Consider the following 13,331-nt stretch of genomic DNA (forward strand, 5'->3'; position numbering starts at 1 on the left):
ACCTTTTTTTTTTTTAACAGACTTTAGGTTTCCATCCCAACATAACCACACATTTGTTTTACACTGATTATGCCAGGTAAAAAGCCCCCTTTATTAATTAAACAAGCTGTCTAACTTTTGCAACATAGCTTCCTTTTTTTTTTTTTAAACAGACTATTACATTCTCAAATCTTTTAGTGTGATTTATTCCTTCTTTCTGAATTATACTCGTGCCTTCCATTAAAGGTTCTTAAACTGCTTTACGGTTATTGCAGAAGACAGTTACAGTTTGCTTTCACAGGGCTAATTCTGTTATGGTCATCATAAACCCAAAATTTTACAATTCTACAAACAGAAAACAACCTGCAAGCCAGAAATTCTAAAAACCAAATACTGACTATATCAAATATACCTCCCAGGAATGGGAAGGGGAAGAAGAATGTCTCTATGACAGGACTAGGATTTTAATGTCTTCTGATATATTTGTAGTTTCTAATTTGAGGTTAACACTCCAGTTAACAGAGCTTTGTAGTACTATTCAGAGCATCTATTTAGAAGCCTTTAATCTTCATTGGCACTGAAATGCAGTGTGAATTCCTAACTTGGTTAACTAGGTTACTTTCCTAAAGTTGAATAGTACAAGTCCCTCCATATCATAAGTATTAGAGCAAACTCTCTGTTCCCATTTTCCAACCATTATATAATATTCACATGAAAAAAAAAATTTTTTGTGATGCTGTCAAAAAAATTGATTTTTTTTCCCCTTAATATCATGATCATTTCACAGAGAAAAACAGAAACTATTTCTGATGTTATTACACAATAGGCTAATGTGACATAACTTACTTTGACTAGACTAAGGGTGTGATTTTGTGTTACCACTTAAGTTGACTGAACAGCTTTGCACTGTACCCCTTCCTTCTCTCTCTTCCAACTCTACAATACTAATTGCGCACTTGTACCACTTACTTTGAACAAGTCCTACCACACGTGTCTTTAGAGCAAGACAATTCAACTAATCAAAATGGAAGAAAAAGAATTAATAGAAAAAAAGTTCCTTGTCTTTTGCTAGGTTTGCAAGTTGATTGGCCATACACCCAGATGAGCATTGGAACTGAAATGAAGGAAGAGAGGATGGTCCCCCACAGGGCAGAGCGAGGGACATTCTCCCTTCAGCACTGTCCATGTTGATTTCCCTCAATCCTAAAGCAAAAATATACAAAGTAGGATTTGAATCCACTTGCCTATAGAAACGTTTTCCGGGCTCCACTCAAAAAAAAAGACTGTACTCCACATCAAGTCATTGCAAAATGCAATTCGTTCACAAGACTTCTGAACTCCTCATCCTGACCCACCGAGACTCTGAACAGGAGTAGTCTGCATGGCAGGCTGAACATCAAGCATGGAATACAAAGGAGAAAACCTTGAGGCTATCACGTCCAACTACTCTCCCATCCGTATGTCAGAGCTGAAGCTCATTAGTCTGGCTAAAGCACTAATACAACCATAGCAAGTAGTCTGAATGCCTGGTTCATACTCCCCCCTGCAAACATCCTACAACTCAGTCTATGATGGCTTATGTTTCTGTTGACCAAATCAGCAAAAGCCAGCAATAGGCCTAATAAAAAGAGGGTCTGAAGCAGAGAATAGTACTGTACCCCAGCGAACACACACCAATTACCAAAGCTTTTACCGTTCCTAATATCCTGTCCCTTCTCATCCTCCTCCATCGTCCTCCTCTTCCTTCCTCAGAGTCACAACTTCCTTTCAGTAGCAACAAAAGTAGTCAAAGGATGATGGAAGGTAAAAGACTGAATGAAAAGGTGTACTAAACACTAAGATCTGCCAGTGCCCACTTCTGTACCTTTCCTTGCTCCCCCATTTCCCCTCAATTTTTTATGACTACTGGTTCTGCGGCTCAGGCAATTACAGCAGATCAGGGCAGTAACAGCAGACTAGCTCTATGGCTGCACAGTTCAATATGCTGATGAGACTTCTTTTACCAAGAGTTAGTCTTCCATCAGATAAGGACACAGCCACTAGCTCCAGTTAAAGAGAATTAGCAGAAGCACATAGGCAGAAGTGGAGCATCCTTTCTGGTAGCATCCCTCAAGTACACCAGATGAGATGCAATGTTGAATGAAGCCAGAGGCAGGGAAGCACACAAGCCAGTAGACAACAGTAGCAGCTTTCAGACAGTCAACAGCAGAGAACATCCCAGCCCTCTGGCTGCATCCAGCATAGCTTCAGCTTGCCCCACTCATTGACTTTCCCAAGTCTTGAGTCCAATAAAAGATAAGAGTCTTCTGGAATCAGTTGACATTGTAGCCAAAACCAAAAGAATTTCAATTAATTTAAACCTACATTATATTTTCAAATTTTGTTTCAATTTCTTGACAAGTCAATCTGTTGTGGATATTAGTAATAAATCCAAAGGACAAAGTAAAGAAAAGTTTTACTTTCTATAGTTGGAATGCATTTCTGAAATGGCTAAATGGAGGTCGCTACTCTTGCTACAAAGATGAATATCAAAGAAGTCACAAACTCCAGGAGACTGATGAGCTGAAGAATAAAGAATGCAGATGAGAACCAGAAGTATTTTATGAAAGCTGAATGGAAAGAGAAAGAAAGTAATGAGGCATCATTTTCAGACCACAGGTCTTCCACTGGATAAGGAAAGGAAGGCAAGGAAAAAAGGACAAGACAACTTTCAGAAGCTTTCCAGCACATGTCCCAAATGCATAAAAGCAACTAACAGATACATCAATTGGAATATGAAAATAAAAATCAAGTACAATAGGGCAGGGAAATTTTGGAAATATTCATAAGGTATTTAGCCATAAAGATGAATCTTATCAAGTTTTACATAAAATTTTACCTAGAGGCAGAGTAATGGTCTTCCTCCTATAAATGAACCACAACTAAAAAAAATTTAGAATAATAAAACATAGCATTAAATTCCTACCAAAAAAAAAAAAAAAGAAAAAAGTTCCATCTGCCCGAAAACAGCCAGACTGATATGCAAGACTGATATTACAGGATATTCAAAATACTCATCACAGAAACAAAAACAGAACGTTTCCCTTCCCCTAGAACATTTAATGAAATGAAGCAGCTACAAGATAATTAAATACAGCAGATAAATTAATAACATATCCAGTTAAGATTTCCTTGTTTGTTCTCATTTACCTTGTATGGGCTTTAATTAATGTTTTCCCATAAAAACAGATTTTGAATATAAACATTAGCTCTCATAATTTGATTTTAAAAGAGCACATCTATGCTACTGCTATGAAATGCCAATGCTTATAGCAGTTCAAAGTAAAACATCAAGTTTTCATTTTGGGGTGGCAGCAACTGTTGATGATAGGTGATTTTTCTGACCTACAACCTGAAACAAAATTGAGAGCTACTTTTAAGCACCTACAAATCGAAGAATGAAGAGTTATTATTTTTTCTAAATATAAGTAAAAACATCCAAAAATTACACAGTAAAATTATTTAAAAGAAGGCTGAACTCTGTAGCTAAAAGAAATCTTATTTTAGGTTAAACATTATGTAGAATCATACTTCCACTGAACACAGATTTTATACAATTATATAATCTGAAAAGAAATTTTAAGTCTGTTGTTTCAAGTGAGAAATTGCTTGTTCTAAATACCCAAAGACATGTAAGAGCTCAAACTAAATCAATCCCTTAAAAATACTTTTTAAACTAAATGCCAAAGTGAAATTAAAAAAAACCAAACCACAAAAAACCCCAACAAAACAACCAACTCCAATACCTAAACAAAATTACTGTCCAAGTAAAAATGTAAAGACAGTAGATTTGCTTATTATACAACTCCTAAGATGTTTGTTTTCATTCTCTCTTCTACTCATCATCTACAGTCATCCCGGTAAAATACAAGAAGTCTTTATAACTCATTTCCTAGTTTGTTTCTTTTATTCCTCCTCCATTATAGGAGGTATAACAACAGTCCAACATAAGTAGTAACATAGTACAGCAACGAGCCCCTCTTCACAACAGAACTTTGCTTGAGAAAATTGCTACTTCCATCACCTGTGAAAAGTTCATATTTCCTAGTGAAAATCCCCTCAGGCTGGAAACTACTATAGGAAGGAAGTATTCATAAATACATACAAGTGTTTTCTCTTGTTAACAAAAATAAATTATTTTGAGGTGAGATTACTTGTTAAGAGCCAACGTGGCTGTAAAACACTGAACAGACATTACATGGGTTTTTTTTTTTCTTTTTAGAGATCTCAGAACAACATAAAAATGTACAATGCACATAAAATACTGTGTAACACCCCCTCACACACACACACACTCTAACAAATCATTCTTTTCCTTGACTGCTATCAAAATCTCAAAGATTAGGACACTTCATTCCACTCCAGAAACTGCTAAACTTCAGCAGGAAGGAAGCACTGCGCTCTGCTGGCTGACAGAAGAAATGTTTAATCTAGAATATCATATAGTATCAATAAACTTAAATAATTAAAGTTAGGTATAGACTCCCTGGGATTTTTCCTTATTTTCTATACTAACCCATACAGAAAACATGACCCAAAGCCATTGTCTGATTCTGCTAAGACTAGTATGCAACAGAGAAGGGATTTTTTCTTTTTTTAAATTATTCTGAAATAAGTAGTTATAAATATGTAGTAATTAGAACCATTTCCTCTAATGAGAGCAGCCATACTGTCCTCTGTTATGGGGAGGGACATAAACTTCACAATCATGTACATCTGAACAGTACCAAACCCAGTAACATTGTCTAGAGCAAGTTACATATTGGGTCAATTGACCACAGCTTATATTTTGTTTATACATAAGTTCATAAAAGTTAGGGTGAGATTCGAGATGTCCTATCACAAAACACGTCACTGGCTCACTAAAACATTGGTTGATACACCTGCAAATTTTACTGTGGAAAGCAAAAACAAACCCCAGCTATTTCAACAACAAACAAAGAGGCACAGTTGTTCTTATCCATTTTCAGAGCACATTTTTCTTTAGCAACCAACAAGCTGCAAAATAGCTCTATGGAAGCTGTATTCACAGCTTGGTTGGATTAATAAATGTGCTGCACAAACAGACTGCAGATATATGAACCTTGTTAACAACATTTGTAGATGTTGCCACCACGTAATCAAGCCACCATTACAATACATACCAAAAGATTATTACAGAAGGTCAAAGGAAAAAAAAGGAGGGGGTGTCTTTAAATATTTTTAAGTGTTTACTGTTTTCTAGAATTTTTTACTAGCTTAAAGTGAAACTTAGTTTGTTATAGTATTGTTAGCTGCACTTCAATAGTGAATTTATGCCAAATTTACTAGTAGAGATATTGCCAAAGCTATAATAGCAATAATTTTTTTTAAAGATTAGTTTAGCAATCATCTTTTCAAACTGAGAAAAATAAATTGATCTTAAATTTCATGACTTTTAGAAATTACTGTGAATAACAATGATCGTTATTTAGCTTCAAGCGTCAATTAGATTTTCTTCTCATGTAAGCCAAAATAGACAATGACTTCATCTAAAACTGGAGAAGGCTGCACACCAAAAAGAAAAGCTAATAAGTAACACTAAAGAAGCTTCCACTATATTGTCTGATTTCATCCATGCATGCTTAGATCTGAGTCACATGAGAAATTTTCTGTACGACACTATGTTCCTTATCCTTTTAAAAGAAACACAGCAGTTTCTAGGAGAACTGAGGAAAGTGTGTGATAGGGAGAGAACAATAACTATAGAATGAGGAAAAAAAACCCAGAAGTAGATAATGAAAAAAGACCGCCCAAAAAAATTTACACTATTTAAACAACTGCACGAATACACAGCTAGCTTCAAAAATCCTGAGTTTATTTTTCTGTCCAAGAATTCTATGAAGTCAAGTAGTTATGTATTCTTCAAAAAGGAACTAAAATACCTTCTGATACATAAGCCCTTGTGATAAGGTACTTCATTGGTTTTAAAATACAAAAAAAGCCATATAATATTTCTCTTTAATACTTTTTTTTTTTGCAGACTGACAAAGGGAGATATACTTCATATTCCACTTAAAAAGGCAGTTTCCACGACTCACCTCGTGTTGCCCAAGACACTCCCTGTTAAAGAGAGAAAAATCAGAGATTTAGAAAACATGTATTTCTTTAATAAGGGACTTAAAACAGTGACAGTGCTTTTCACACAAAAATAATGCTTTAAAAAGTGCAAACTAAAGAGAAAATCATCTATCTATGCAGATCAATGCCTTCTCTTTCTCAACAGTTGTTTGGATTGCTGTATTTTATGATGGCAATCCCAAAATCAGTGTTTCATGTGCAGATTAATTATAGTTGTATATGAAATTAATAATTTTTATTTTAGAAAATGTGTTTAGAAAGTTACCTGAATTGCTTCCAAATATCTTCTCCTTTGGCTCTACTAATATATCACTTCATATTTTTCAGTTATTTCAGAGAACTATATAGTCTACTCTTATGTTTACTATTTTATCCCTTTTAGAATGGCCTACCATCCCTAGGAAAGAAAAACTGCACACTGATCACAATTGTGAAGGTATTAAACGGTGACTCATTCAAACACTGATCTCCTAAAAATGAAATCAATTTTTTGCTCAATTTATTTTGAAAAGTACCTTTTTCTTTTTACCTCTGATTTCATACCTGTCATCTCCTTCCCAAGTATTATTTTGATTTCTCTACTCAAACCTTACAAGGGACAGTAGTGAAAACATCATTAATATTCAAGCGAAAATACCTGTAAATCAGGACTCATTCAAACACTGATCTCCTAAAAATGAAATCAATTTTTTGCTCAATTTATTTTGAAAAGTACCTTTTTCTTTTTACCTCTGATTTCATACCTGTCATCTCCTTCCCAAGTATTATTTTGATTTCTCTACTCAAACCTTACAAGGGACAGTAGTGAAAACATCATTAATATTCAAGCGAAAATACCTGTAAATCAGTTCCTAAAAATTTCTAGAAGAGTATTTAAAAAACAAAAACTATCCCTGATAATTTCTCTAACACAAAGCAACTAGCAATAGCTACGAATGGTCTTTAGGACAGCAGGATATTAACGAGCAATCAGTCTTTCACCTCATATAGTACAAAGCAGATGTAGCACAGGAGCCTGTTCTTCACTCTATACAGCTCAATTATATCCAAGATAATCTTCCTATAAGCAGTTAATTTGGCTTCTAGAACCTCTGCATTCCATTGTAGCATGTTTCTGTTCTACTGCAAGGGGAAACTGCTTAGCCAGCCCGATTGCCTTCTGCCATGTAACTACTAAATCTGCGGATGAGAGGTTCTCCACAGCAACCTTGCATTCAGGTTGAGATGTAATGGTGTCAGATGAACTACTAGATGCATGAAAAACTGGCAGGATCACCGGGCTCAAAGGGTAGTGGCTAGTTGTTTGTATCCTGCTTGGACACCAGTTACAGGTGGAATTCTTCAGCCTGGGACCTATCTTGTTTAATTTTTTTTTTTTCAGCAGTAACTTGGAAGAGACAAAATACACCAATTTTGCAGACAATGCTAAAGGACGGTGCAATCAATACATTCGAGGGCAGGGAATGTGCACCTGCAGCCTTCTCAGTCGGTAGAGCATGGGAAACTAAAAAGTCCTTGGCTAGTGTAAGCATTACCTAGCAACAACTAAAACATCGGTGGTTATCAACTTTGTTCTCATCCTAAATCCAAAACACAGCACTGTACCAGCTACTAGGAAGGAAATTAACTCTATCCCTGCCGAAACCAGAACAGCCATTCAGAAGGATCTAGGCAGATTGGAGGAATAGGCTGAGAGGAAATTCACGAAATGCAGAGACAAAGTCCTGCACCTGGGACTAACTAAATCCCAGCAACACTGCAGGCTGGGGACTGCAGGTTGGGGATATAATAGTAGTCTTTCAGCATTAAGGGGAAGTTACCAAGAAGATGAAGCTGGGCTCCTTACTGAAGTTCATAGCAGGGAGGTAAGAGACAACAACCATACTCTTAAACAAGGAAGGTTCTGACTGGATACACAGTGTGGGGGGAGAAATCAGTATAATCAAGCACTGAGAGGCTGTCCAGAGAGGCTGCAGAATCAATGTACTTGGGGGTTTTCAAGGTCCAGTTGGACAAAGCTGGAACAAATTGGTTGAATTCAGTGTTGATCTGCTTTTAGCAGGAGGCTGGACTAGATGACCCCACCCCAAGGTACCCTCCAGCCTCAATGGTTCTGTGAAATTAACAGAGCAAGTAATTTTCAAGAAACTCTCTTTTAATTATTTACAGAAACACACACCGAATACGTTCCATTCCAAATCTCTGACTGCTCATGTTCAAAGATACCAAACTATTAGAAAAAACATCAAAAAGTATTGCAAAATCTCAGTGGTGAAGGATGGAATCCCCACTAACATCCAGCCATACAGAATAGGATTATTTAAACTATTCTCCATTATCATATTCGTTTAAATGCCACTGTTTTAGCAATGATTCTAAAAGCCTTAGGCATCAGTTATTTTGCTTTGTAGCAACACATTACTTTATGGTTTTGTTTACTATTATTATTTTGTTAATTCAGGAAACTTCTCTCGTATCACTTTCATTTAAAACAAAAAAAGAAAAAAGAACATTACAGTTGCAAAGATCAATCAAGGGTTAGGATATTCCAGAATTAATGTGATCTAATGCTAATAGAACCTTAATCTGCCCCAAGCACTATGAAATGTAACGATGCTTCCTCTAGTTAGAAAACTAAGCACAACTTTTCCAGTATGGTATCCTTCTCCTTTCCTTCCTCCTCTGGAGAGGAGTCTTCAGACTAAAGGAGGTGATTTTGAGGTTGGAATTCAGAGGAACTAGGAGATGTGCCCTACAATGGCTGTCTTTGCAATTTTCATATTTTTCTTTTAAGATAGCATTGCGCACAACATGTATTAGAAAAATCAATCTTTACTAACACTATCAGTCCTTTCATACAGTGAGCATACACTACAAAAATGTCTATTAAACAACCACCAATGCTCCCAGTTTTATGAGAGTGGTGTTCACATAGGCTCATTGCATCTGAAGAGGAAAAGATGGTTATTTTCATGTCCATCTCTACAACAGTATAAAAAGAAAAAAAATCTCTTTTCATACCAAAGGAAAACAACAAACATATTTGTTTTCTTTTTTAATACTTACACTGGTATAGGAACCTCACAGGGAGGGCATGGTAATGCAGTTTGAATAAAAGCTGGCTCAGACGGCTGTTCCCAAGGACCTGCAGACTGATGCTGAGAGCAAAAGACAACAGTAGTTGAATACAAAACACAATTGGAACGATCTGCTTGACCATAAACAAACATATCATCTAAAGAGATCCCAGTTCTAACAAATCCACTTTCTAGTAACTAACATTTTACTAATGGAAATATCAACACCCCCTACATACAAAAGATTACAATTTCATCCTTAGCATGGTTAGGGATAGGAAAATGAAGACTTGTGGCCCTAATGCTAAAAATCAAGCACAAAGCCAAACAAAAAACCAGCAAAATGATTCTAAGCATTTAATAGAGGTAAAAATATAAAAATATTTCAATTACTAAACAAGTGAAATTATCATCATGCAGTGCATGCATGTGTCATGTTTAAAGATGCCAAACAATTTCTCAGTTCTAACTTGTGCAAATTTTGATAGTTTAGTAAATATCAGAGATAAAATTTATTTTTTGCTTTTATGTCAAAAGTAATTGCTTACATTTGAAATTAAACATTTGTAATACAACTCTAACAAAAATCTTGTAATTTCTTGAGTAACTATAACTGCTGAAAACTGCACATTCAATTATACGTATTACAAAATTAATTAGATTGCAACAAAGGAGCTCGAACCGCTTAGTTTCTCGGTTAAGCACTATGCATATCTCCCTACTTGATTACTTGTATACCCTGAACTCCAAAAGCCTCCAACACAAGACTAAGGTCAAACAACTGTTGCTCATTCCTCAGAACACAAATAACACACCATTTTTCACTATTTACTTACTAAGCCAGTTTGCTTCACAAGTGCTTCGTCGTGGCAGGAAACAGGGCACAAATGACCACACATTAACGTTTTCTGGCAGGACTGACGACACGGAGGACACCGACCGAAGTGACAATAGTGTTTCTCCTGGGTAGAGTGGTGACAGGTAGGTGGTCGACTGAAGTAAAATCCAAGAATGAATCAATATGACAGCAAGAAATATGAAGTTACAGTCACTGGACAATTATGCTCAAAATATGAAGAACTGAGACAAACAAGTTATTTTTTTTTTTAAATGAGTTTACTTCTCACCTTCAGCAGTGGTTAATATGACGGTAAAATTATACAGGAATTCTAAATTAAATTAAAATCAAAGTTGGGTTTGTATATTCAAACAGCTATTTCAATTCTAATTCTACTCTGCGCTAAGTAATTTTGCTATACCCCAGCAGAAAATATTTTCTTTTTTTCTTTTGCTAGTCAAGTTTTCTAGGTAAACTGCCTCATGGAGGTACTTCAAAACATACCAGAGATGACTTGAAGAAGGGAGTGGGACTACAGAATTAGAAGTGCTTGGTGGGACAGAACCTCCCCTTTGACAGCAGCAAGCTGCTCATGAAACCACAGCACCAAAGAGGTGTCTTATAGGGAGGATTATTGCTAATCTCCATCTGCGTAGTCAAGAATGCAGAAAACTCAGAAGTAATATCTGTAATCATATTAAAGGAATAATTTTTGCCTTTTAGAGTTATATTTTACTACTTTCTTTAAGGACACTTTAAACTCCACTGAAGAACTAGAAACACACACACTTTCTATACTGACCTGCACAGCTGTTTGCATTTGGGAGGTTTGATGGTGCGTTCTCTGCCACAGGGCACTTTAATGACAGTTTTTCCACAATTACATTTCACATCTACAGTCTCTGGACATGGATTACAACTACCTAAAAATAAATATATTAACAGTATGATAATCTGAATAAGCTACTGATTATAAAAAACAGTAACTAACATAACTCTGAATATGCACATGGTATAGTTGTCCTGTTTGACCTAAATAATAGATGGCTGTTAATTTTTTATTTCTGCTTAGTTTCAAATCCCTCTTGGGAAAGAGAATTTCACCATTCTTAAAGAATAGTAATAATAATCTTGATTATTCCACAGCTGTTAACCAGTATCAAGTTAGAAACAATCCCTCTCACATTTTAAAAAGAAGTCAGCATTATTAAAGCGCAGTCATTTGGATCACACAACACTTAAATACTTGCTATTTATATTTCAGTCTTACATACATATGATGACATGTCATCTTTCATCTATATTCAAAAGACAGAAAAGAGACATTGAAAAACTGGTACAATAAAGTTTTGCAGATTTTGTACTATATTAAAGAAATGTTCATCCTCTATGTATAATTAATGCTTTTTTGAAAAGACCCTCCTCCTTTATAAAGTTACTCATGCTACTAACCTGCTATATTTAAAAAAAAAAAAAGAGATGCATAAAATATCTATGTTTTCATTTATAACTCTCCCACACTATTTCTTTATCAAGTGCCAACTGCTAAGTTTTATTATTGAGTAATTAACATTCAGAATATGCATCTTCTAAAAAAAGCAAATTTAGACATGGGATTTTGGCTTACTAATCATGTTGCATTCTGAAACTTTAAAGAAAGCAATGCTTTGAAAGCGTTATGACACCACAACTTGGTAAGCAATTATGACTTGTTAGCAGGATCTGAGAAGAAACACTTCAAGAAGCAGATCTCATTGACAAAAGGCTGCTGAAGAAAAAAGGATGGAAGTATACAGTCTTCATATTGCAAAGGAAATTAAATTATACTATATTATCAGCACACATAAACAGCTACTTTTACAAAATAAACTGAAGGTCTAAAGCTATGCTGCCCAGAGTGGCTAATGTGTACAATTTACTTAAATGGTCTATTAACGAAGACTGCCTACATTCTCAAAAAGATGAAAGGGCACAGATCGCATATAAGCCTGAAGTTAAGGTGAGAGCACACTGTTCTCAAATCAAGTGTTATAATGTACTACAGTAGGAAAGAAAACATTTCTATTCCCTGGCAATACATTCTAAATTTCAGCAAGCATGATTAAATACTTAAGAAAAAAGAGATATTAAAAATCAAACCACAAACAGAATAGATTAAGCTACCTTTTTCCAGGAACCCCTGCTAAAGGCCAAGTGCTTATTATTAGCAACCTCTAATAATTCTGAGATCAGGTACCTTTTAAAGGACCTGATATGGCAAGTTACGTTCTAGGAGGCGTACTATTTCCTTTAAAATTAGTGGTCACTGAGATCTGGCAGATCACTGCAAAATTAACCTGACCTGGTATTACATACTGAAGGTAAAATAATTAATCATAACTTTCAGCAGCTATTAAAATATTGGTGTATAAGGAGAAACACATGAATATAAATATTTTAAATCAAAATCATTGCCTTTATTAGGAATATTTTCAAATATTTTGACAAGATATGAAAAATTGTACTAGATTGTAATTTGTTAAAGCACACAAGTTATTTGTTTTTCTAAATTTATCATCTGATATCATAGTTATTAGCTTCATTAGATGCAACTTTTGGCAAGAGTTAGCTCTGTTTTGATAAATTACATACACTTTAACATGTATATATTTGATATTTACATTCTCAAAGTTCATTTTTGTTTTCTTATAGGCACTGCTTTATTATTTTTACACTGCTGTTAGTTATTAGAAATCATTGTCACTTTTAGCCAGGCTGTAAGATGCAAGCAGTATCAAATATAAACAGCTATTCAATGTAAAAGTTTATCCTATAATGCAGCATTAGCTCCTTAGTTTTCCAACCAGAATTTTATTCTATGATTTAGTTATCAACCAAATTAATGCAGAAAAACAATGTTACCAGTTTTTTCCTAACAGTACAAAAAAAAAAAAAATTATGTATTTCCAGGATTTTGGAGGGGTACAGGGGAGGGAGAAGAAAGGAAGGGGAAGAAGATAAGGGGCACGGTTAACAGAGAAAAAACAAACCACTAGTTTGTGGTGACAGATTTAATAGCAGGCTAACTGGGACAACTACCACGTTGTCCTGGTTTTGGCAGGGATAGAGTTAATTTCCTTCCTAGTAGCTGGTACAGTGCTGTGTTTTGGATTTAGGATGAGAACAATGTTGATAACACACCGATGTTTTAGTTGTTGCTAAGCAGTGCTTACACTAGTCAAGGACTTTTCAGCTTCCCATGCTCTACCGACTGAGAAGGCTGGAGGTGCACAAGAAGCTGGGAGGGGGCACAGCCAAAC

General features: G+C 35.3%; 1 protein-coding gene across 1 annotated transcript in view; it reads right to left on the reverse strand.

The window, feature by feature from the left end:
* Positions 1–13,331, reverse strand: part of NFXL1 (nuclear transcription factor, X-box binding like 1) — a 50,666-nt gene that overhangs the window by 25,467 nt on the left and 11,868 nt on the right. The window contains exons 12-15 of the mRNA XM_009283597.2: positions 10,835–10,955; positions 10,031–10,187; positions 9,184–9,275; positions 6,078–6,099 (exon numbers count right to left, since the gene is read on the reverse strand). Coding sequence (XP_009281872.1) covers positions 6,078–6,099; positions 9,184–9,275; positions 10,031–10,187; positions 10,835–10,955 — 392 coding nt within the window. The remainder of the gene's footprint in view (positions 1–6,077; positions 6,100–9,183; positions 9,276–10,030; positions 10,188–10,834; positions 10,956–13,331) is intronic.

Source organism: Aptenodytes forsteri, unplaced genomic scaffold (assembly GCF_000699145.1).
Source record: "Aptenodytes forsteri isolate BGI_AS27 unplaced genomic scaffold, ASM69914v1 Scaffold102, whole genome shotgun sequence".
NCBI classification, from domain to species: Eukaryota; Metazoa; Chordata; class Aves; order Sphenisciformes; family Spheniscidae; genus Aptenodytes; species Aptenodytes forsteri.